This window comes from Camelus ferus, chromosome 11 (assembly GCF_009834535.1).
Source record: "Camelus ferus isolate YT-003-E chromosome 11, BCGSAC_Cfer_1.0, whole genome shotgun sequence".
Taxonomy (NCBI): domain Eukaryota; kingdom Metazoa; phylum Chordata; class Mammalia; order Artiodactyla; family Camelidae; genus Camelus; species Camelus ferus.
The window spans coordinates 48,956,504-48,981,456 of NC_045706.1; the positions used below are offsets into that span (position 1 = coordinate 48,956,504).

The 24,953-nt window shown below is 36.1% G+C and overlaps 3 protein-coding genes and 1 non-coding gene across 15 annotated transcripts in view; 1 reads left to right on the top strand and 3 right to left on the bottom strand.

Annotated features, from left to right (window-relative positions):
- Positions 1 to 2,195, bottom strand: part of PBLD (phenazine biosynthesis like protein domain containing) — a 38,208-nt gene extending 36,013 nt beyond the window's left edge. For 2 of the 3 annotated variants that reach the window (XM_032491521.1, XM_032491520.1), the window contains exon 1: positions 1,850 to 2,195. The gene's annotated coding sequence lies outside the window, so the exon portion shown is untranslated. Of the gene's footprint in view, positions 1 to 1,085; positions 1,346 to 1,849 lie in introns of those variants that run through there. The other variant, XM_006181188.3, reaches the window with a different exon arrangement.
- On the top strand, positions 1,123 to 12,547 carry HNRNPH3 (heterogeneous nuclear ribonucleoprotein H3). 6 transcript variants are annotated; one of them, XM_006181189.3, is made up of 10 exons: positions 1,496 to 1,660; positions 6,724 to 6,854; positions 7,370 to 7,508; positions 8,023 to 8,207; positions 8,665 to 8,751; positions 9,029 to 9,144; positions 10,163 to 10,298; positions 10,906 to 11,001; positions 11,081 to 11,173; positions 11,300 to 11,904. In XM_006181189.3, the coding sequence occupies exons 2-10, from the start codon at positions 6,743 to 6,745 to the stop codon at positions 11,374 to 11,376; spliced, it is 1,041 nt and encodes a 346-aa protein (XP_006181251.1). In that variant the 5' UTR covers positions 1,496 to 1,660; positions 6,724 to 6,742; the 3' UTR covers positions 11,377 to 11,904. The 6 variants fall into 6 exon arrangements, with proteins under 6 accessions (XP_032347408.1, XP_006181251.1, XP_006181253.1 ...); XM_006181191.3 differs by having other exon boundaries at positions 1,511 to 1,660; positions 8,023 to 8,162; positions 11,300 to 12,547; XM_006181190.3 differs by having other exon boundaries at positions 1,520 to 1,679; positions 11,300 to 12,547.
- A 282-nt stretch (positions 12,548 to 12,829) lies between these two features.
- RUFY2 (RUN and FYVE domain containing 2) overlaps positions 12,830 to 24,953 on the bottom strand; it is a 37,975-nt gene continuing 25,851 nt past the window's right edge. For all 5 annotated transcript variants that reach the window (XM_032491514.1, XM_032491513.1, XM_014556286.2 and 2 more), the window contains exons 15-18: positions 24,776 to 24,870; positions 18,848 to 18,896; positions 15,023 to 15,100; positions 12,830 to 14,927 (exon numbers count right to left, since the gene is read on the bottom strand). In XM_032491514.1, the coding sequence (XP_032347405.1) occupies positions 14,784 to 14,927; positions 15,023 to 15,100; positions 18,848 to 18,896; positions 24,776 to 24,870 (366 nt within the window). In that variant the 3' untranslated portion in view covers positions 12,830 to 14,783. The remainder of the gene's footprint in view (positions 14,928 to 15,022; positions 15,101 to 18,847; positions 18,897 to 24,775; positions 24,871 to 24,953) is intronic.
- LOC116667376 lies at positions 21,929 to 22,057 on the bottom strand. The gene has a single exon (XR_004324265.1). It is a non-coding gene; the product is annotated as a small nucleolar RNA SNORA19 (small nucleolar RNA).

Below are 24,953 nucleotides of genomic sequence, written 5' to 3' on the forward strand. Positions count from 1 at the left end.
GAACTCAGGCATCCCATCTGTAAAACGGGGCTAGTAACAATTATTTTTCAGGGTTAGTAAGAGTCAGTGAATTGAGCACAGCACTTAGCTCAGGAAAGCTCTAGACTGTGAGCTGTTACTACATTATCCTTTTGTTTTTCTGTGTCTTGTAATGATGACCACACTATGCCTTCTGCCCACTTTGAGGCGTATTTTGAGGGAATGGGCTCAAGAAAGACAGTAGGGCACGATGACCTAGCCCATTCTTACTGTTCTACACTTGTCTTAAACAGGTCTGAGGATGAATTAAAGCCATGAAATGGAAGTTTCCATTATATGATGGAAAACTGGCCTCCTGTCTCCACTCTACAAAATGAAGACCTCATGGAGGAAAAATTATTCGTTTTTCCACTACTAATATCTCTTGCGTCCCCTCATCTCACCTTCGATGGGCTTTTCAGTGTCTGGAGTAAAGTCTTTGGCTGAGCATTAAAGGTGTACAGATTTCGTTCACATTTACAACCTACGGGAACAGCCGTGTGTTCAAACTCATCCCTCGCTCTCCACTTGATACACGTTCCTACCTTTGCACTTTAACTTGCATTTATGTCTGAACCACGACTGCCTGCCACCCTTTTTACAGAAATTCGGTTTGCTTGTTTTTTTCCCCCAAAAGGTGCCACTAGGAACCTTGGTGGTATGACAGCAGAACCAAAAAGTACTAGGTGTCACTTGTACGCACAAGGATGCATACACTACTTTGAAAACAACCCGAAGTTGGCCGCGAGCGGCTGATGGTTAACTAAGATTACAAAGTGGGAGAGATTAAACCCAAGAGAGAACGCGAAGGCGAGAGGAGGAAGCCAGGAGCGACTTACAAGGAAACTTAATCATGAGCCCCAGGCCCCCGCCCCCAACGAAGCCCACTGTGGGGCAGCTAGGCCAGCGGCGCCAAGGCCTGGGAAAAGAGCCCCAACCCAGGGCCTGGCTGGCACTTTTCTATCGTTCCAGTCGAGAAACACTATTATTTTTACTTCATAATGCAAACATGGTGGACAAGAAAAATCCTCCCCGAGTCCGGCGGCCGAACCACGTGGCGCCCTTACCACGCAGGTGACACCAGGGTGAGGGCGGGGCCTTTACGGAACTGGTTCTTGGTGCAGCAGAGCACTGAGGAACTTTTTCCAAACCCCGACACCACAGTGTCTGCAACACTCACAGGCAGGACTACTACTGCTACTTCACGTCCTCCCCGAGAGCAGAAAGGTGGGTTCTGAGAATCTGGCGGTTTTCTGGTAAGCAAGGAAGGCGGAGTTCGCAGCTTTTTTCTCTAACTGGACTAGACCCGGCTTTTCTCCACCTCTCCCCAACAACGGGGGTATCCCACCAACGCGCAAGCGCACTTCTTGCCGCCTGCGCCAAGGCGGGACTGACTCTCTTGTCTCGCGAGAGTGGGTGGGGCCGGCTAGTCTTCCTTGCTCTCGCTCCACCCCCCCCTTCTCGTTCGCTCTCTCCCATCCCCCCAAGTCAGTCGTTCTGCTGCGCAGCTCCCTTAGCGGTTGCCAGCGCCGGAGACGGTTGGGAGAACCGTTGTGGGAGCGCTACACGAGGCGGGCGACTTCTCTTTCCTCACGGCCGGACCCCGCGAGCATCGGAGTCGGCGTTTCTGTCGCCCGACAGGGTATCTGAAGTAAAAGGGGGTAGGTTGGGCTGGTGGTTTTGAAAGCGGAGTCGGGAGAAGGACGAAAAAGAGACTGGGAGGGGGTGGGGTGGGGGGAAGTGTGGAGGTCGCCGCTCGGAGGCGGCCAGGCTGCGCCTCCTAGGCGATCTCCCACTTCAAGGAGGGCGGCCTGCCCGGGGGAGGACTTACTCAGGTGGAATTCAGAGGACGAAGCCGAGGCCCGAAGTGGGAGTATCCAGCACTTCCCCTCTTTTCCCTTCTGGTTTGGCCTCCGCCATTTTGGGTACGGTAGCGCGGCCACCTCGGCTTCCCGCCCTTCTCTCTTGCTACTTTTTGCCCTTCAGCTTCCAAAAACTGATTCAGAAGATGGGGGGTTGGTTGAAGCGCCGTGGAAGGGATGAGGGTGGGGAAGGAAGCGACCAGGGAAAGGCTGGGCACTTGGGTTGGGGGAGGATCTGGGCCGTCGGGCGCGCTCCCGATGGAAATGGCGCCGGATGGTCCTGGTCTCCCACCGCGGCCTCCCTTCCTCCGCAGTCTCGGCTGGGCTACCTGGGCTGGCGGGACTGCGAGTGACTTCTGACGCAGATTCCCAAGATGAGAGAGGCTGGAGCTGGGGGAGGAAAGCCAATGGCGACGAAGGCGCTGAACTCCCAAATCCAGGACAAAGGAGGCAGGCGGCCTCCTTTGTAATTCCGCCGCCCGGTGGCGAAGGTTTTTAAGCCAGTCTCGGCTGCTGGACGGGGAGGGGGGAAGGGGCGTACTCTCCCCTAGCTTTCTGGTCTCTAGGGCAGCTAGATAAACGAAAGTCTGCGGGGAGGAATAAAGGACGCTTAGCCGGCCCTTATATTCCAGATTTGGAACTTCGAAAAGAGTACGTACTCATTTTCCAAGGGGTTTTTTTCCACTTACCTTAAACGTATTGAAAGAGTTTGTGGGTAATTGCTTTGTGAGCAGAGAAGCATGTGACATCAACTAGGAATGTGTAATGGGCTTAGTTCAAATAGGTCGTCTGGGTCCAGTGAACTATGATACGGCTTTTTGAACCTTTGGGTGGGGGTGGGGTGATTTAGCAATCGTTCTGTGTGGTTTGACAGATACTGGGTTAGAATTTAAGTATGAGTTTTACTCTTTGGAAAAGTTTTTAAAACAACCAGTGATGACAAATATGTGTGTATAGGAATTGAATTACTGTCTTTCAGCAGTTAATCTTCAAGAGTTTTGGCGATAAGACTGTAGAAGTACTTCAAAATAGACTTGATGTTTATTTTCTTTTGGTAGCTAAGCATGTTTTTTATTTGGTATAGGACCGTAGTAACATTTTGACCAAAAAAATAAGCCTACTCAACAGAAAGACTAACTACAAGCCCGGTCATGTGATGGAGTGGTGATTTTTGGTCCTTAGAACATTGGGGAACTGGGTCTGTAATTTTCTCTGAAGACCATACAAAAGGGACGGGCAAGTCAGGAGAAAATTTTCAACAATGCATATGAATTTTTATAACAAGTCTATTATCTATTTTTCCAGCTTTACAAACAAAAAACTTTCTATTCTTGTTGAAGATGTTCTGTGATTCTAGTGGACTTTGAAAGACAGGCCAGTTTCCTATATACGATATGATGTAAACTCTTCCCTGATTAGATTACCCTGGAAACCTTTTTTCCTGCCCTCTTTCATCTCCATTATAATCTGGAAAGCAATCTAATTGCCTTTGTTTTTATTAAACTTTTGGAGGGGGGCGGTGTCCTTACTTTGGTAAACAAGTGGCTGGTCTGCAGTGGGTGGTAACTTATTCTAGAAAAAGAACAAATAATTTGAGACCTCAGCTCTTAGGTAGTGGTGGTGTGTTTACATTGTTTTTTATTTAAAATTAAGGGGCAAGCACAATGAAAGGGGAGTGATGTAAAATTTCCATTTTAATTAAACATCTCAGCATCACTTTGGGGCCAGAATTTCAAGTTCTTTTTTTTTTTTTTTTTTTTTTGAGCAGCAATGGGCCATCATTTAGAAAGTTAGTTATTAATGTATCAAGCCCTTTATGTATTATACTTCAGGAGATAGCATGTGCCTCTGTTACAAAGAAATTTTATCTCATTTGGCCTTCATTAGATGCTTTTTCTTAACAGCTTTGAGATAAAGGTAGAAGTTCACATACTGTAAACTTGATCCATTTAAAATGATAAAATATTTGGTCTTTTGTGACTGGCTTCTTTCACTTAGCATGTTTAGGAAATTATATTTAAAATCTCATAGAACTGACTAAAATTACCTAATATTTCAACTGCTGGTGTTTTAATTGGTGCTAACACTAGGAATTCTTAAAGCATACTTTTGATTAGCCATGACATTTAAAGAAAGATTGAGATGGATTATCCTGAATAATTAGTAAATGCTATTTAGGTAGTTTCTGAGACCGCTTTATTAAGATATTAGGGAAAATTGTATTTTTTATGCCTTTAGTTTGTCTTGGTTTTGTTTTGTAAATAAAATTCTAGGCTCAAATTGAGTTTTGAAGAGGTAAGAGAGTGGCTTGTCTTTATTTTGTACTCTTCATACACATGCGATGGAGAGTCACCCCATAAAATAGTTTGTCTTCTGAATCTGGTTAACTTTTCCCCAATTTAAATTTGTATTAACAATTTGATATTTTTTTTTTATAAACTGCACAGGTCTTATTGGTACAGGCTGACCCCAAAATCAAAATAGTTTGCTTGCAAATATTTCTTGGAAAGTGCTAAGATTTATAGTGAAGATAAGTTAATTTCCATCTTTTTCTGGTATTTGTTCCTAATGGTGTCTTTATATTGAAAAATGCTCTAAATGACACGAAGCACCACATCTAAGGTCTTCACAACAGATCAGATTGACTTTGCAAAGTTCTTAAATTTTTCATGAGGAAGTTAACATTTGAGGTTAAATCCTCTGCACTTTTTCCTCTTCTGTTCCTAAGTCACCCATTATAGAAAACAGTTATTTCTTAAGTTGGTGCTATGATTTAAAAAAAATTTTTTTATTTTTGTTTTTTGGGAGGAGGTAATTAGGTTTACTTATATATTTATTTTTAGAGGAGGTACTGGGGATTGAACCCAGAACCTTGTGTATGCTAAGCATGCACTCTACCACTTGAGCTATACCCTCCCCCTAAAAAAAATTTTTTTAAGAAAGTGATAAAGATGTTAACCTCTTTCCCAAAGCCTACTTTCCAGGCTACTCTAGAACTTTTTTAAAAAAATTGTCTAGCTACTATGTATCCTAGTAAACATTTTTCAGACCCTTTTTTTCCCCTCTGCTTTAGAGAATTTCTAAGGACACTTGAAAACTTAAGCCTTTGTTGACTTTGAAAAAGACTTGTTATAACAGTCCTTACTTTCTTTCAAGATTCAGAATAGTTTCCTGTCCTTTAAGGTTCTGTTAGTTTGTAGTTTATTTCTTTAGTTTTACAGGGCCCCTTAAAATCCAGTGAGAGTGGCTGCCATTGAATGAATACCATGTTGCAGACCAAGTACTGTGAACCATTCTTAAACAGTCCAGTGCTACTAAGTACCACTGCTACATTTTACAGTTGAATGCACTGTTTAAGTAGTTTGCCTAAACTAAGTAGCCGGTGAGTAGCAGACTAGAAATTCAGACTCAATTTCCTTTCTCTTAAAAGTTCATATTAGTTATTTGTGTGCATAAGGATTAATTGTTAATGTCAGATAAGAATTTGCTTTCTTACTATTTTGAACATATATGTCTAGAGTGGCACTTAGGGTTGCTTTAAAAAAATGGCAAGACAAATACCAAAGGTGATTCATATGCAGAGGTAATTGATTAATAACCAGATTTGTATAACTTCTACATTAGCTTATTTTAAACGCATGGGTTCTAGGAAAAAATTTTACTCTTTGCAGATGCTACCCATAAGTTACGCTGATAGGTAGATTGCATGAAGTTAAACATTAGTGAATATTGTTTATATGAAATACAATCCTCAAGCTTTAAAGGAGTCAAGTGAACAATTGTTTTGTTTACAGCGGAGGAAGTGGTGAGGGAAAGGTTTGAAATATTCAGGTGAGTAGGATTCCTACAGCTGCATAGAGAAATTTGTATGGTCTGGTAAGTTTCTGCAGCTGAAGGACTTCTGCATTAACCTCTTGAAAACGTTATGGAATTTTAAAAGAAACGGTGGTTGTTCTTTGGAAGGAGGTTTGGTGAATGGTTCTTTTTGGAGGGAAAGGAGGGCTTGTACTCTTTAATACTTTAATGTGAAAATGCATTACCTTTTTTAAAAAAGTGTTTAAAATTAAAGTAATAATGGTTAATATACTATCTTCAATAACTTCCAGATGGGTAGATTAAAAAAACACACACACTGATACTTAAATTAGAAGGCATTCACTTTTGAATGCCCTTTTATCTCAGTTTTAAGATTCAACCTAATTAACTTTGTAATTTTAAAACTTGCTTTTTTGGGATTGTTTAAATCAGATTTAAAATAAATAGGAACTTTTGTCCCTTCAAAAACAATTTAATGTGTTCAGAATAATAGTGCATCTGAAAACTTTATACTTGTAATACCACTCTTCCAACATCAAAGACGTACACGTTGTACTTTTGACTTAGGTTCTTGCTGTGAATGTGTGGTGGTATCATGTGCAACTGTTGAGTAATTAAGTTTTAAAGGATTTGCATAACCGTTCAAGTGAGTTATAAAACCTGAAAAATGTGAGTGGAAACTTGAGGAAGAGGTTAGAGTGGACATTAAGATCGACAGGGTCAAGAAATAAGAATTTGAATACTGATAGTGGGATTATGTAAGTTTTCTTAAAATTAGACAATATATAGTATTTGATCCTTAGAAATTCAGTACTTTAGGTGGGGAGGGGGTCAGATTTCACTGCCTTTTCCCAGTTTTTTGCCTATTCCAAAATAGAAAGTTATCATTGTGTTGTGGCATTGTTACCAGAGTCACTGAACCATATGTTACATTTCCTGTTGTGCACCACTGAGAGGTGTTTCTTCAGTACCTCTGACAAGAGTGTATTTTGATTGACTGCTTTATGTGCTTGTTTATTTTTTATAGCATTTAAATCGGTATTGAGATGGATTGGGTTATGAAACATAATGGTCCAAATGACGCTAGTGATGGGACAGTACGACTTCGTGGACTACCATTTGGTTGCAGCAAAGAGGAAATAGTTCAGTTCTTTCAAGGTACCTCTAGTATTAGTCAAAGTTTAGTAGTATTTTAATTTTATATTTGTTACTTGGTTTTTAATTTGTAAAACTCATTTGTTTGGGGGACTTTCTGATTTGAGTATATCTTGGTTAATGTATTAAGTTATACAATATGCTCCAGTTAATATTCAGTACAGAATGTGTAGAATGTGTAAAAACCTAATATATGATAAACTTAATTGAGAGTAATTATGTGTGAAGTCATTTATTAGCATATGGAGCATAGTTAAATTTGATTTTTTTTCCATGTATTATTAGGTGGGTTTTTAGAGTGTGTAATTTTAAAAGACATTGGTTGCAAAAAAAAAAATTATGTATTCCAATAATATTTGAAAAAAATCTTCCTTTTGTATGATGGGGTGTTGGGAAAACTAAGCTTTTTTTTTTTGTTTTGTTTTGTTTAGACTTGTTTTAAATATTTGATTCAGATGGGAATGTTTCAGCCTTTAACACTGTTCCCCTTGATGGGGTTATTTGTCCTTGGGTTAAAGGGTTGGAAATCGTGCCAAATGGGATAACATTGACGATGGACTACCAGGGGAGAAGCACAGGGGAGGCCTTCGTGCAGTTTGCTTCAAAGGAGATAGCAGAAAATGCTCTGGGGAAACACAAGGAAAGAATAGGGCACAGGTGGGGATGGAGAGTTTGGGATGGTGTTAAATTTTTATTTTTGGGGGTTGTGGGTCACTATTGCTTAAATGGGGGGGTAACAATAACATTTTTCTGGGGTAGTTTAAAAGAATTGATAATTATCTAAATTTAACTTGGAAACTACAGATTTGGGTGGGGAATTAATGCTAATAGTTTGCTTAAATTAAAATTAGATTGTTTCCATTTTTCTGTAGGATGTTGTTGATAAATGCTTTTGTATAATCAACTATTTTCTCTAAACACCTATCATGTACTAAAGGAAACAAGCTAAAATTATGTATTTTGTGAATTGTTTTCAAATGACTAATTTGTCTATGCAAAACTTAAATATTAATTATTTAAGTTTGTAGGTGTAAACAATGTTAACTTACAGTGTATTTAGGCAATTTAAATTGGGTTATATCTAGATGTAGAAAAACTGCATTTTGCCCAGTATTTTATTTACTCTAGTACATTTATGCTGAAACCTGTACCTTAAACCATTTTCAAATAGGTATATTGAGATCTTCAGAAGTAGCAGGAGTGAAATCAAAGGATTTTATGATCCACCAAGAAGATTGCTGGGCCAGCGACCAGGACCATATGATAGACCAATAGGAGGAAGAGGGGGTTATTATGGAGCTGGGCGTGGAAGTATGTATGACAGAATGCGACGAGGAGGTGATGGATATGATGGTGGTATGTGTATCTAATGAACAAAGGTTCTGTTGTCATTTTCTTAATGTTTCTGACACTTTGTCAAGAAATACAGAAATGGCAGTAATTTCAGTACCTACTAGGTTTTAAAACCTGTTCATGAAAATATGGATTCCCATGGCCAGCTATGGGACTTGACTGATGCACATATTGTCACCTAGATGACTTGACACTGAAATTTTTAAAAGATACTGGCAAATTTTGACCTTTTATTTGGCACCAGGATGAAAATTAGTTTTGATGTCTAAATGTATACTTGTCAGATTTTTTATTTCCACCAAGTGTTAACTGCTTTTTTCTATATACACTAAGTTGGGAGTTACAAACTTGTAATAATAAGTTTAACCAGATTACTTGCCTCAAAATGTGCTTTTGTAAACTACATTATAAAATTTGTCTCCTAAGAGTGTATTCTTGTATTTCTCCTTAAATTCTACAGGTTATGGAGGTTTTGATGACTATGGTGGCTATAATAATTACGGCTATGGAAATGATGGCTTTGATGACAGAATGAGAGATGGAAGAGGTAAAATAAATATTAAAGACATAGTCATTTTAAGGTGAATTTTAGTACTTTACATGCACTTAGTGGTAATATGGGTGACTTGTATACAGAAGTCAACTCAGGCATATTTCAGTGCATTCCTACATAGGGCTTTACACAGTTGTATACTTAAAGGGAAAGTCTCCATTTGATGTTTAGAACAACTGTAAGTATTAAGATTTCTTAGCTGTCAGAGAAAAGGTAAATAGGAAAAGGTGCGTATAGGGAAGAAATAATCTGTGGAAATTTTATACTCTAGGTATGGGAGGACATGGCTATGGTGGAGCTGGCGATGCAAGTTCAGGTTTTCATGGTGGTCATTTTGTACATATGAGAGGACTACCTTTTCGGGCAACTGAAAATGACATTGCTAATGTAAGTAATTTTAGTAATTCATTACTGGTATCATGTAATCCTGGTACCTAAATTTTGAGGCACTGTTAATGTACTCATCTTTTTCTTTTTAGTTTTAATGTCAAAAGTCCTTTTAATTTGAAAATACATGTCCTTATCAGTAGTTGATGAATTTGTGTCCATTGTGTGCCAACCTACATAGGATTCAAGCAAGTAAAACTCCATTCATAAAGTCTAGTTAATAATTCGGTGAATGACTGAACAGCAGGAAGTGGTGATGACTGGAAGATTATTTCCCTTGTGTCAAGTTCTGAAAATGTTGTAAATGTGTAACAAGTCAGTAAGTTTTAGTGGTTTGATTTTTCTAGGCCATGTGATTAGAAACTGAAGAACTGCAAATAATGCGAGTAGATGCTCCTATCACTCATTTAAAATTGGTTTCAAATTGGTTAAAGAATCAGCAGATTTCAGCCCAAATCAGTCACATTTATCATTCATTGAGTAGTTGTGGTACAGACCCACTGGCCTACAAAGCTTGAGAGTATTTACTATCTAGCTCTTAAAATTTTTGCTCTGGATCACACTGGGACTCAATTAGATTAAGTTCCAGGTACATTTTAGGATCACTTAAGTCTGGTTAACTTGTGATTAGAACTAAATGATATATTTTGAGAGCTGTCCATATACAGTTGGTAGGCTTATCAGACTCCATTGTTCTGAGTCATAACACCCAGTTTCTTTGCACATGTAAGTCTCAGGTGACTTATTTATGTTTCAAACAATAATTTTGAAATACCTTTCTTGGGAATGGGGTGAGGGAGCTTACTCTTGGCAGTAAGTAAAATGAGACTTTTTTCATCTGTAAACGGGGTAAACTATTCTCTAACTTAGAAATACTTTTTAAATTTAATACCACCTACCTTATTTTAAAAGCAATCACTTTACATTTGTTTTAATAGATGAGATAAAACCAAGGTGTATGGTAATTGGCTTTCAATAATCTAAATAGAAAATTAAGTAAATGTTTTGTTTTACTTAGTTCTTCTCACCACTAAATCCGATCCGAGTGCATATTGATATTGGAGCTGATGGCAGAGCAACCGGGGAAGCAGATGTAGAGTTTGTGACACATGAAGATGCAGTAGCTGCCATGTCTAAAGACAAGAATAACATGCGTAAGTGGTATTACTTTCTCATTTTTAATTCCTCTAGTATAAGAGGTTCTAGGATCTATAGGTAATTCTTGGCAGTCTGGGACCTGAAACCATGAGCCTCTAATAAGTGTAGGTTTTTAATGGCTTTCTATGGGGCTTTCTACGGGGCTTTCTACTGAGGAGTTAACTCATACTCTTAATACTCGACAGATTGTTAGATCTTGAATTATTAAAGAGGAAAAATTCTTTTGTATTTGCAAATTAATACTGTCTTAACCTATACATTTGATCAACTTGGGTAAGTTATTCCTGCATGTCATCAAATCCATTTTTAAACCATTGAGTTTAACCTTGACCTAAATCTGGTCTCACATCGGTCACTTGGTACTTAAGTTTTCCTGGACACTACTCTCAAGATTCTAATTGAGTTCTGTGATAGGGCCTGGAAAATATTTTTTAAAAGTATACCAAAAGCAGGTTTTCTATCTGAGTCAGCCCTTTTATAAATATGGAAACTGAGGTCCCAAACACTTGTTACTTGTTCAGTATTAGCTAGTCACCCTTTTTATACTTTTATTGGTAAATTTGATCCCTCATTTCTTTCTCCCCATTACTTTTTTTCCTAAAGAACATCGATACATTGAACTCTTCTTGAATTCTACCCCTGGAGGCGGCTCTGGAATGGGAGGTTCTGGAATGGGAGGCTACGGCAGAGATGGAATGGGTATGTAAAGTTTTTAAAATAAGCTGAGTATCTACTTTAGCAATCAATCTCAAACTTTTTTTTTTTTTTTTTAATAAAGATAATCAAGGAGGCTATGGATCTGTTGGAAGAATGGGAATGGGGAACAATTACAGCGGAGGTTACGGTACTCCTGATGGCTTGGGTGGTTATGGTAAGTGTCTTTGATTACTCTGGTTCATTGTGTTAGTCCCCTTATGTGGAACAATTTAAAAGTTTATACTATTTTTAATGTCTTTTTAATCTCCTGTTAAATAGTTCTTAATTTTTTTTTTCTAAGGCCGTGGTGGTGGAGGCAGTGGAGGTTACTATGGGCAAGGTGGCATGAGTGGAGGTGGATGGCGTGGGATGTATTAAAGCATAACCACCAACATAGAAGTCCTGACAACAGCATCTGGTCTACTAGACTTTCTTACAGATTTAATTTCTTTTGTATTTTAAGAACTTTATAATGACTGAAGGAATGTGTTTTCAAAATATTATTTGGTAAAGCAACAGATTGTGATGGGAAAATCTGTTTTCTGTAGGTTTTATTTGTTGCATACTTTGACTTTAAAAAAATAAATTTTTATATTCAAACCACTGATGTTGATACTTTTTATATACTAGTTACTCCTAAGGATGTGCTGCTTTCATAAGATTTGGGTTGATGTATTTTACTATTAGCTCTACAAGTAGTATAGTGTAATCTTAGAGGACAGTGGTTCACCTCTTGCGTAAACTACAGTTCTTAAGCAGACATCTGGAATAGAGCTTAGAAAACAGTGTAACTCTTTAATTTCTCCTGGACAATACTGTAAATATAAAACCTAAAGATGAGTTTAGTGGCTTCAGGAGTATAAATTCAGCTAATTCTATATTATTTTTCAAATGTCATTTATCAGGCAATATAGCTCTGAAATGTTGATGATCTAAGATGTATCTGGATTTCTCAATATTCATAATTGTGTTACCTGCAGATAGGAGTGTTTGTTGGAAGTTGAAAGGAAGTTTAAATTCTAGCCCTGGATTTTAGAATAAATCCCCTCAGCACTTGACTGAAGTACCAAAAAATATTTCCAAAAAAGTGATAGTTGTAAAGTTATCTCAAAGTGTCTTAGACTAGGTTAAGATTCTCAGTGACATAAGAATTCAGTGCAAATACAAGGGTATTTACTGTGGAGTATAATCCTCACAGATGTATTTTCAGTTTCTGGCCCAATAGTTAAAGCATATGGTTTTTAAATAATTGTATAGATTAAAAAAAATTTAAGACAAGTCTATGTCATAGTCTTAATTAAAATGAGAGTCTTGCGGTTGGATTTGCATCTGATGTTTTCGGAGTTTTAGAACCATTGTGTTAAATTATATGTAGCAAGGAAAAAAGGTGCTTTTTTTACTTTTAATCCCTTCGATCAATATGGCTTTTTTCCAGATTGGCTAATGGATCAACATGAAACCTGTCAATGTGAATTCAGTTATTGAACTTGTTACTTGTTTTTTGCTAGAAATGTTATTAATGTAATAAACAATGTGGGAGATAAGAGTATGGCGTCTGTCCTAGAATGCTTTGTGTCGGTTATTGATTATAGATCAAATTGGTAAAAGGCACCATGTCTAATTGAAGATTAGACAAAGTGACTAAGGAATGATTTAGAGAAAGCAGCTGTAATACTGTAAGTGGGGCCTATCAACTGGAGCAATGATTCATCTTAACTGCCTGTACTCCCTTAAAGATGACATGTTTTTATTTTCTTAGGATTACCCTATTAACATCTGTAAGCAGTAGAAGTATAGAATGTTATAAATGAAGTAGCCTTCTAAAGCAGGCTAATCTTTTCAAATCTTTTATTTGGTATATAAAATTCACATTTTAAAACAGTGCAGTTAGAAGAATTACAGTCACAATTCCTTGGCACCATGATAGCATTACTGTGGTAGTACTCCTAGGTGGGGGACTGGCATGTGAAGTTCACAAATTAGAAAATACAAATTGATGGGTCTGTAACATAAAGTCCAAAATTTGTATAAATGTTTTTTAGAGAAGAGTCAAAAACTCAACGGAGCAAGTTGTATTACTGTCATAAAAGCCTGTCTACAAAAAAGCCTAAATCAATGGCAGTAAGTTTTGAGTGAATTTAAGAATTTAAACGGGGACAAAAATCATGGTTTATTTGTTGAATGAAACAAGTCTTAAATTCAGAAAATGATATTTTAAAGTTTGTTTCAAGTGCAGTTATAATAAAACAGTATTTGAAACTTCTCATTTTTGCTTATTCTCATTTTCAGCAATCATAAAAACAATCCACCCCATCAGTACAAAACAGTTCCAAGAATATATAATTCATATCTCAGACATTTCTTTCAGAACATTAAAGACCACCTAAAAATCTGTATGTCAGTTCTAACTGAAGACCTCAAAAACTGAATTATGGAGAAAATCAATCTAAGTAAAACATCAGTTTCATACTTTGGCAATTTAGAAAAATAGTAAGCCTTAAGGGAAGTGTGTACTCTTGAGGAAATGATCTTGTCGAACAAGCAACCCTATCTTGGGAAGGGAGGTGGCCATGATTAATTCACTAATGCTCCTAGTAATACATGAACGATACTTACAAGTTTGGAAGGTTCACAGACAAAAGTGCATGACTGAAATGAGACAAAATCTCATGATGCTGTTAAATGGTTAGTTACACAAGAATAACTTTACATAATGAATTCCTGGTATGCTATAAGCAATATAACAGATTAGTGTTTTTTGATTTTCATGCTTGAAATAGTCCAAGTATGTATTTAATGGTAGGGCTGAGACCACATCTACTCTGGACCCTGGCTTAAGTGTTCAGTATACGGTGAATTTACTCCATATATATACTGTAATAGTGGGACTGCTACAGTGTAATGCTTCCTAAAAGTTACTGGAATGGAAATGTAGCATAAAACTTCACTCAAGTCTGTCATATCAAAGGCAAAGTTTAACTGCATTTTAGATTTCCCCTTTAAAGTTAGAGGAGAATCAATCGGGCCTGTAATCCCTGTTAACAGATACATTCTTTTCTAGGGGAGGATTTATGTTTCAACTTTTAAGAAGGGGTGTGAGCCCTCCCTAAGAAACGCATATGGAATTTTAACTTCCTTTCAAAAAAGAGTTGAGGGAAAATAATACCTCTCAAAGCACTGTGTCTGAAAGTTATCAGCAAATACAACATTGACTTAAGAGGGGGAAGGTCTTTTCCAATGCATAATGGGCAAAGGGGGGGCAAATAATAGGTTGAAATCTTACCAAGCTAATGAAAAATCTGTTAAGTTGGAATACTTATACTTCTAAAATACGTTATTTCCAATCTTTCCGCTGAGAACTGTGAGAAGCTTTAAAGTGCATTTAGAAAATTACAGGCACCATCAAATACCAATTTGATAATGTGGAAAATAAAACAATCTGAAGCCCTGTTTTCTTTAAGAAGGCCTTTACAAAATAAGGCAAATGTGTGTTAGCTATGCTATCTGGCCTCTCAATGGCATTAAGAAAAGATTAACGTGATTACAGCAATCAGGCTAAAGTTACTTGAAAGCATGCCCTCTTAAATTCTTTTTGAATAATGGGAAGGAAATATCAAATTATATAATTTATAATTCCCATAAATTGAATATTTGGAAGGTAAAACTGGTATCAATGCTGTTTGAAAGCTGCTCAAAAAGGGCTATCTGAATATGTTGTATACATGTTCATATGTAACTTTCATGGTAGGTACTTTTTCATACATAAGTATTTTAGTTCTGGAGTCTTACGGCAAATTAGATGAGCATCTTTGAATCAGTAATGCGTGACAGGAATCACAAACCCGTACTGGCTTTGGTGAAGAAGGCAAAGGCAGTTCGTTGTCAGAGCAAGCATTACAGAAAATTTCCCCACAGTTTCTACAGTGGTGCTATCAAATGGAAAAACGAAAGAAAAAACTTTATGAATAAAACTAGAAGCCATACTTGCACAAAAACATTTGGACTCACTTCCTACATCCCTTACCTTTCTCTTAGAGAGTGAGAATTCCTTTTCACAAAGTTTACAATGTGTTGCTTCTTTGTCTTTCAACCAAACCAGTCCCTAGTACGAGGAAAAATGTCAATATTAATGCTAAGATTGGTAACTAAAAGTTACACGTGAAAACATTTTCAACCAAGAGCATTTTATAGGAATATATATAGAGACAAAACGAAAGAGTCATTTTCTTTGACAGATACATAATTTACTAATCTATCTGAGATTAAGTGTGGAATTTGCTTCAAAATAATCTGTGAGAAAAAAGGAATGTGGGTTGAATATAAATAAAACAAGACTGGCCATATATTGATAAATAATGAAGTTGAGTAATGGTTCATTTTTAATCTTTTCTATACAACTGAGTATGTTTCAACATTTCCATGACAAAATGTTTTTAACAAAAAACTATCACGGTTGGCAATTATTTTTAAGAAGAACTTTAAGGAATATCTAGTCTAAGGATAAATTTTCACTATGTGAAATGCATATGAGTCTGGCATTATATATACCTTATACACAGTCCACAAAATTTGAAGAGAATTTGAAAATCAGATGTTTGAGTTCATTATTTTAAGTAAGACTTCACCTTAAGTTCAGTTTTACGTGGCTATTAATTTCTGTAATTCACAAATTTAGTAGTTACTGTGTAAACCTTAGTAGAGAATGTATGTAAGAAGTCTTAAACAGGCAGAGGTTAACTTGATACCTCAAATTTCTAACTTGACTCATTCTTAACCAAGCTCTTGGCTAGAAAGTACATTCTTTTCCCTATGAAAGCAGCTTTGTTAGATGGTGCCAGTTTAATAATGAGAGACCCAGGTGAAAGAAGAGTTCTCAGTGCTTCTGATTAATCTCATCACATGTTCCTTTTTTGGAAACAGTCCAGACTAAGCCACATTGCCACTGCTTCCAAAGAACCAAGTATAATTGATTCCAACTTGGGAGATGGAGCAAGTGCCACCTTCAAAAGTGTACCTCGAAGGCACAGGACCTTTATACCTAATGAGAGAAAAATCTGCCAAGCAAAAAAGCCCACAGATAGGTTCTCAAAAGCCTGAGTTTTCTTGGAAGCCTTTTCTGACGGCAGAATTCTTTGAAGAAAGATAACTAAGCATTCACAGATCAAGATCCCAAGGTTAATTTTAGATATTTTTACTTCACAGACAGTCTTAATAACTAGCACCTATTATCTGATAATAGCAGAGGTAAGACAAATGGTGTTGGGTTATGCACTTGAGGCAGTCTACAGCTCCTCAGAAAACAGGATTAAGTGAAGGCTTTTAAACAAAAACTAGATAGCTCATATCAGACAAACACAAATAATCATACGACCTTGAATCATGGAATTTTTTTTAAAGCAATTTAAAAAAATTGTTTAAAGCCTTAAAGATAATCCAATACAACTTGATGAACACCATGAAAAGGAAAATGATTTGCCGAAATGTCTCAAAGCCACCCCTAGTGGAAGCAGCTTTGCTTCTTGCCTAGCTATATTTGTAAGGCATGGAGAGCCTGACGTGAAACAGATTTGCAAGCAGCATCATTAGATTCAGAAGTCACCTTTTGTCATCAAGGTTGGCCTTCCAACCTTATTTCCAGATTTATTTTAGTTTGAAATTACTCTGCCCCTTTCCCAAGGAGAAAAGCTGTACACTATAGGGTAGGCCTAGTATATCAGCTGGAAGGGACCTCAGAGATCAGCACATATAGCGCTCTCACTTTACAGGTAAGAAAACTTGAGATCTGGAGAGCTGAAGTTGCTTCCTCTATGAAACAGTTATTTACAAGCAGAACCAAAACTAGAAGGGAGCAAGCTAATACTCTGCAAATAAATGGCTATTTTTCTCTGCCCAATTCCAGAATGTCAGCCACCCAACTTAAATCTGCCAAACAGGCTATTAGAGGACCCTTCTCTCAGGAAACTCAACTGTCCCAGAGAGAAGTCCTGTAGATACTAACATTATTTGGAGATGATACCCAACAGTTTGGTAGTTAACAGATTTCTCTACGGTTGAGGCCTACCTGTCTATAACAACCCACCCCCATTGACCTAACCAACACACATAGTACTTCCAAGATTTTCTGTGCCTTTTATAGAAATTGGGAGATTATCCAACATTTGAGGAATAATTTGGCATGAAGTAGTACTCGAGCCAAAGAAACAAACCCGAGGATAGAATTTAGAAGAAATAAGGAATGGCAGTTGCAAAAGAAAACTTTAGAGAAACTATAATGAATATCTTCAGGGATAAAATAACCGGATGCTGTTTCAGAAAAGAAAAATGAGCAAGTAAGAGGCTACTGAAGGAAGCATTGCCCAAAACAAGGGAGTAAACCAAGAATGAAGTTGTGGGGTTTCCAGTAACAGCAGCTCTAACATATAAGAAGGGTAAAGGGAATGTTAAGAATGAATGGCAGCTACTGTATAGCACAGGGAAATATATACAAGATCTTGTGGTAGCTCATAGTGGAAAAAAAATGTGACAATGAATATATATATATTCATGTATACCTGAAAAATTGTGCTCTACACTAGAATTTGACACAACATTGTAAAATGACTATTACTCAATAAAAAAATGTAAAAAAAAAAAAAAAAACAAAAAACAAAGAATGAATGACAGCAAAGGGAAATGCGAGGACAAGAGTGGCCAGACCACACAGGAGCAGTAAAGCAGGGGGCTCCAGGAGAGATGACTTCAAGGGGAAAAAAAGAACTAACCAATTATTGTATCATGAAGCATTTTATAGAAGTGTTTGAAGGTATAGGAAAACTCAGATGCTCAAATACAACTAAACTTTAAAAAGGGTGGGGGTGGAGGGGGGCAAATAACTCCATAGGAAACAAAAAGTAGTTCAAGAAAGAAAGTATGATTGCAATATTCTCTTTGACCCAGCAAGGAACAATAAAAATAGTCGTAATAAAAATACACAGTAAGTGAATTTCACAAAAACTTAAATACACTGGGAAGTGAAGAGAAGAAAGACCAGGGTGCAAGTGAGCAAAATTCCTCATCCACCATGTTAACCAGGCAACAGACGAGTTTAAATAAATTAAGGGTGACGAGTATATACTGCATAGTACTTAAGAAATAGGGGAATAAATGCCAGAAGAAACAACCAAAAGAACTGAAAGCAGCTCCCTTCTGGTGGCAGGAGCTGGGGTGGAGAAGGAACAAGAGGATGAAAAACAAGAGACTGCTTTTTTTTTTTTTTTTTTTTTAAGTCTTTCCAGTACTATTTGACTTTTTAAATTACCTTCACATAACACTTTAGGATACACAAAATGGGTAACTTGTGCAGCAGGAAGTCATCTATCATTGAAGTACTCACATACTCTATTTTCTCCTGTGTTGTAAAGGGATTCTTGCATCCAGATACATTCAGAACCATATACTGATAAACAGTACCAAATAATTTTCACATATATTAACCTACTCAATATTCAAAGCAACTATACACAAAATCATAAGCCCATTTAAGAAGAGGAAACTGAGACTCCATGGGGATATGTGACCTGATGAAGGTCAAAAACTAGTAACAGATTGGTACAGGAACTTAAGGATTCTCAAATTCAGTTTCCCTCTATCATGTCACACGTTGTAGGTAAGTGGACAAAATTATTTCCAACAAGAGAAATATTAATAATGTGATTCTAAAGGTAAAGGGAAGAGCTGGATCCCCACTGTACAAGCTCCCCATTCAGCGCTCTGCCTGGCATTCAATAATAGTACACAAGGCTTTACCTTCTATTGGAGACTTTCACATATATCCATTTCCCTCCAACTTGAGGAAAACAATTCTACTCACCTGCAAGGCTTTGTTGGCTTCTTTTATATCTTCTATTTTAAGTTTTGATCTGAAAAGATTACAAATAGGTCCAAATTTCAATACACATATTTAAATACAGAACATCTAGTAATTTACTGGAAAGGTAGTGATTTTTCATAGCATATAAAATTGTACCTACTGCATGATTTTAACAGTCTTCTCTGGCTAGTGGGGTTATATTTAACATTTTCGTATATTTCCTAAATGTCCTAAACCAAAAATAGTTTTGAGTTTTAAAATTTACTTTTTTAAAGAAAGAATATTGGCATTTTCATGTGGTCATGATAATAATAGCCAGACACTATGCTATAAACTTTGCATGCATAATCTCATTTAATCTTCAAAAACACTTATAGGGGGGCGCAGAGGGTATAGCTCAGTGGTAGAGCATGTACTTAGCATGCACGATGTCCTGGGTTCAATCCCCAGTACCTCCACTGAAAACAAAAAACAAAAAAATACCATCCATTCATTATAAAGATGAAAAAAGTGAGACCTGATGTTTAGTCACTTATACAAAGTCACAAGGTGGCAACTGGGGAAGCCAGTATTCAAACCCTGGCCTTTGTGACCCCAAACCCCATATGTTAACCATTAGGCACACTATTTCTCTAGCAGCTGCAAAACAGTGGTAAGAGTGGAAATATTAAGGAAAATATAGTTGTGATACTTTTTCACTTTTTGAAAATACATGTTAGTGAAGATACAGGTTATACATAGCAATATTTAATTATCTGTGATCCCATTACCCAAAGATGATAATCTCTACACACCAATGAGTATGTGTATTTCAAATAGAACCATTATTTACGTAGTTTCCCATACAACTTAACAATATCCTGAAAGGCTTGGAGTTACTGACTTGTTATTAAGTACCTGCCACATTGTTAAGTGGTTACATGGTATTCTATGAAAAAGAATATGAAGTACATAGTTTACATAATTATCTACTGCTGAACGTTCAAATTTTTCCAAGTTTTCACCACTAAATTGTCCATTAAAAGTGAAATGGCCAAAACATTTGTATTATTTTTCTTAGGATAAGAACTTAGAAATGAAATTACTGGATCAAAAGGCACATAAAATAGTAAAGCCTCTGTTCCTGAAGTGGAGCAGTATGCACTTGTTCGCGCTACAAATGCTCTTTATTCCAAGACATAAAAACAAAGTGCGAGTCTTTTATCTAGCTCACGATGACTCTCACAATGGGAATAATCAATGCAAAATTACACCATGTAAAAATACTAACAGACCAATCCAGTTTTCTTGGCTAAATTCGTATCTACAAAATGTACCCAAAGAAAACTGCTGCTGGTTGGAACAATGGCCAAAACAGTAACTGCCATAAAGAAAAACTGCATGTGGACAGAAAATAGCTTAATGGGATTCACTATGGAAATATCTTCTTTATGAAAATTTCCTGACGTTGATATATTTCGCTTAAAATGCCTTTATTCACAAATACGGACTCTAGAAAGCTTGCCCCCCAGACACGAACTGCCAAAGTATCCTAAAGAGAGTAGAGAGTATCACCTACAGCCCCAATAAACACAATGTACAAGAACAGCTTACACCTTCTCCTCATCCTAGACAGGAAACAGATGTCTATAGTATTCATTAAAACTAAATTTTGCTTAGGGATATGTATTGAAGTGTGTGAAAATATTTGACTGTGGCATGAGAATAAGCATAGAGAAGGGTCAAAATAAAACAAAAGAATATAATAAATGTGATACAATCAATTATGACACTATAAGAAAACTCCCATAAATTATACAAGCCTCTGATAATTCTGAAACTCCTGCTTTGAGGGGAAAAAAATGTATAAGTTTCTTTATATGGAAAGAATAGTATTTATAGAATACTACATTTGAAAGAGTCTTAATAAATTAAAAAATAAAAATTAAAGGAAATTATTTTTTATTTTTTTAATCTGGTCATTTCTTTTTTTTATTGAAGTATAGTTGATTTACAATGTTGTGTTAGTTTCTGGTATGCAACATAGTGATTCAATTATATGCTTTTCTTTTTCATATTCTTTTCATTATAGGTTATTACAAGCTATTGAATATAGTTTCCTGTGCTATAGAGTAGGACCTTGTTGTTTATTTAGTAATTTCTTTTTAAACTAAAAGTTTTTCTTGTTGGAATTTAAGCCTTGATGAGGATAAAGGGAAAAGCTGTTTTCATAGTTCAGTTATTTTAAACAGTCATTATATCATTATGTCATTATGACACAGATGGATCTAGGTTTTCTTCCTTGAATATTTAATCCTAATATTTCACATTTTCCATGTTTTCTTCAAATATGAATAGTTCAAGTTTATTTTCATTTCTTTAATCCTCAGATTAGTTATTCTGAATAAGTTACAATTGTAGTAGACAGACTAACACTTAAAGCCTTTCAAAAATCTATCAAAATTTCTCCTTATTAAGAATCCCTCAATAAACCAATTAAGAGTAAATATTTCATTATTAAAAGTATTTTTCTAATTACAGTTAATTATTTACATTTAAAATTGCTGGTTCAGAATGTAAGCACTGGAGAGTAATTGTCAGATCCAGCCTGCTCATCTTAAAAACAGGAAAACTGATAGTCTGGTTGCAATGAGGAAAGGTACTGTGCTAGATGCTTTCACATACTTATTCTGTTAATCAGAAAAAGAATCCTATAGGGATTTTATAACTCTCCAATTTATAAATGGAGAAATGGGCTTTAAGAGGTTAAACAAACGGCTCTAGGTCACACAGCTGGTAAACTGTAGGCGGATATTTATTCCTGTGAGTGATATTAATGAATACTAATTTTTAAATTTAGTCGTAACTTGAAAATGCAGATCTTGAATGGTAAGTTAAAAAACTACTCTTTCTTAAATATTAATGTTCCCCTTCAACAAAATTAAATGTTTCACGTTATCCTGCATGACCTTCCCCCTCCAACCCCATTTTAAGCAACACCCAAATGGTCTACAAAAACCCTAAAGCCAATTCTGGTAAATTAGAAGCAAAGGTTAAAAAGTACTGGTTCAACCTCAGTCCCTCATCATAAATACATTTTTTTCTTGTCTGAAAGTGACTCACAGCAATGGCTGAATTAGTCATGCTGCTAATTTACCTCCAGAGGTTTATTTAGTACATTAGTAGTATCTTTTCTCTTGACATAAAGAAAAGAGACAATAAAATGTGCACACAATAAATTTTTAGAGATAGTCATCATCTTGTGTATTAGAGAATAATTTGTTTTTACTTAATTTCAATCTGATAACATATAATCATGGGAGTACAAGGATGAAGAGGAAGAGCAAAAGTGTTTCAGCATTAACACAACACTGTAAATCAACTACACTTCAATAAAAAATTTTTTAAGTATTGCAGCAGATAAAATGATATCTGCTAGAGGCCACTGGTCTCTCCAGCCCTGATTAAATTCTTGTCACTGCAGAAGAGAACCAGAGTTGAGAGAGGATAAAATACGTTCTGACTCAAAATTGATCCTACCCACATCTTAAGGATTATGGTCCTAGAGGCAATAAAGGAAAACTAATAAATATGCATCATAAAAATTCAATCATTAGCGAAGAAAAAACATTATCAAAAATGAAATTATAAAACAACAGACAAACTCGGAAAAAAGATGTACACTGGGTTTAACAATTAACTTACAAAGATCCCGTAAGAAAAAGATGAGCAATCCAACCCCAAAACTATGCAAAGGATATGAACAGGGAGTTTATAGAAAACTACAAATAAATAAAATACAAATACAAATGGAACACAAATATAGATGTGCAAGCCTGCTCACAGTTAAAGAAATACAAATCGAAACAGTTAAGATTTTCAACTATCAGAGGAGCAAAACCAGGCACTCTCTCCTACTATTAGAGGGGATCTAACATTGAAGATGGTGGGTAATTTGGCAGTATGAAAAATTTTTTTGCTTTTTTTTTGTTATCTAAGTTTCAGGTATACAGCATTGTAGTTCAAAATCTGCATACACTACAGAGTAATCACTACCAAAAGTCCAGTTATCGTCCATCACCATACTGAAAAAATTCTAAAGCACATTCTTTTTGGCCCAGCAACCACCTCTAGGAACTGACTCTTCAGATATGCTCATTAAAGTATATCAAGATACAGCAACACAAATATAAGGATTCAGCAGTATGTTTATAAAAGAAAAGAATTAGAAAGAGTTTCAATTAAAGCACATTCGTGCTATGGAATATTTTTATGTAATGATAATAGAAAAATCTCAACACATATTTAGTAAAAACAAAACAAAAAAACACAAATTTCAGAAGAAATTGCGTATGGTGCAGTTACACAGGGATTAGGCATGCAGTTAGTATACTAGGGAAAAATTTAGTAGTCAAAATAACCCTTGAAAAATCCTTAAATAGCCCATAAAGTTCAGTATAGATTTTTGACGCTATCTAACCTTGAGCAGTCATTTTCTTGCTAACTAAAATTTGAGAATCAATGAACCAGACTAAAGGAAGAAGGCAAACAACAGAAGTCTGAATTTAGCTATCTGGACATTCAATTGATCATGCCTTTAATACAACCATGAAGTCCCTAGCACTGAGTGGGAGAGGAGTGAAAAGTAACACACACTCCTTGTTTAACTAATCTGCTTTAATATTAATAAATGTAAACATAGTTAATTTTTTGTTGTGGAGATTGTTCACGGTTGAGTTCCTAGCACTTAAGAATAATGCCTGGCACATAGTATTTGTCAAATGAATAAATGAGAAATAAGCACCAGTCTGGCTCAAAGTGCTCAATAAATGGATGCCAGATTAGAATAAAAATCTTGCTTATCGGAATCACAATGCCAACTGTCCTCTGAATCTGTAGAAAAAACATCTTCATCTTTTAAGCTGATACTTCCTTTTGTGGTTCAGTGAACTACTCTTTCTTATGCCCTTGGTAATTGGTCTCAAGACTTCTTAATGGAATCCCATCTTCAGCAATTAAGTCTCCATTCCAGTATGATTTCAATAGAGTTTAATTTTTACAATATATATATATAACATGTATATTGCTAATAATCATATCTCTATATGTAATAAGATCCTTATATATAGATTTGTTCTGAGGTTAGCTAACTTTAGGGACTGATACTTGGGAGAAGGAAGGCAATTGTTTAATTTATACCTTTTGGTGCTATCTAAATTTTCTAACCATATAAAACATCAAAGACAGGTGATAGGACTATAGGTCATGGTAGCTTTCTTCTATTTTTCTGTATTAAAGTGACACTACTTTTTTTCTTAGAGTGACACTGGAACATTCAATACTAAATTAAACTTCCAGAATCTGCCCCAGATACTTGGCAATATGTTCAATCAGGGCACAAAGATGAAGCTAATCCACAACACAGACCATGTGGACCAAGGAGGAAAATATGAGGAAGACAGAATGCCACTTCTCCTTCTTGTCTTTAGAGGAACCCAGTAACACTTTACTGCAACAGAACTACCACTTTGTATGAAGTTAAGCCCAACTCAGGATGACATAAAGCACCCTCCACTTTTCACAACCCCGGCTCCTTTTCTCGACAGTCTGAAAAACCTCTCTCCAGGTATTTTGAAAATTTGGCTTTTGCTCTGAGAAAAATATATTAAATGAACTTCTGAACTCTCTGATTTGAGGAAATTAAACAAGTCTTAGAATTCATCTACCAGAAAATGTTTAGAGCTAAGATCTACTAAAAATGAACCTAACTTTTAACAAAATCTCTCCAATCCACACCCTTATTTGTTAATCTTTAAAGTTTTTGTTTGGTTTTGTTTTTAGTAATTCATATCTTTTCTATATTTAAACTTTCCTGCCTACTTGGTTTGGCACACTCATACCTTTATAAAAGTCAATGACTAGTTAGTTGAAGGAAAAAAGAGAAATTACTCGCTAAGTTTGTTGCCAAGTTCTTGAAGAGCTTGCTCCTGTTCGTGATATATTTTTTTCAACTGCTGATTTTCATCCTGGAGGTTAAGGAACTCCTTCAAAACAATAAGAGAAAATGCAATTTAAAAGAAACAAGAAAACTTCACATTGTATACACACCATTAAAGGATAGGAATAT

Excerpts from the sequence above, each read along its gene's own strand:
- HNRNPH3 (XM_006181189.3), top strand. The coding sequence starts at position 6,743 with ATGGATTGGGTTATGAAACATAATGGTCCAAATGACGCTAGTGATGGG. Across the intron at positions 9,145-10,162 it reads CTGAAAATGACATTGCTAAT|TTCTTCTCACCACTAAATCC; the intron begins GTAAGTAATTTT and ends TGTTTTACTTAG. Across the intron at positions 11,174-11,299 it reads TGATGGCTTGGGTGGTTATG|GCCGTGGTGGTGGAGGCAGT; the intron begins GTAAGTGTCTTT and ends TTTTTTTCTAAG.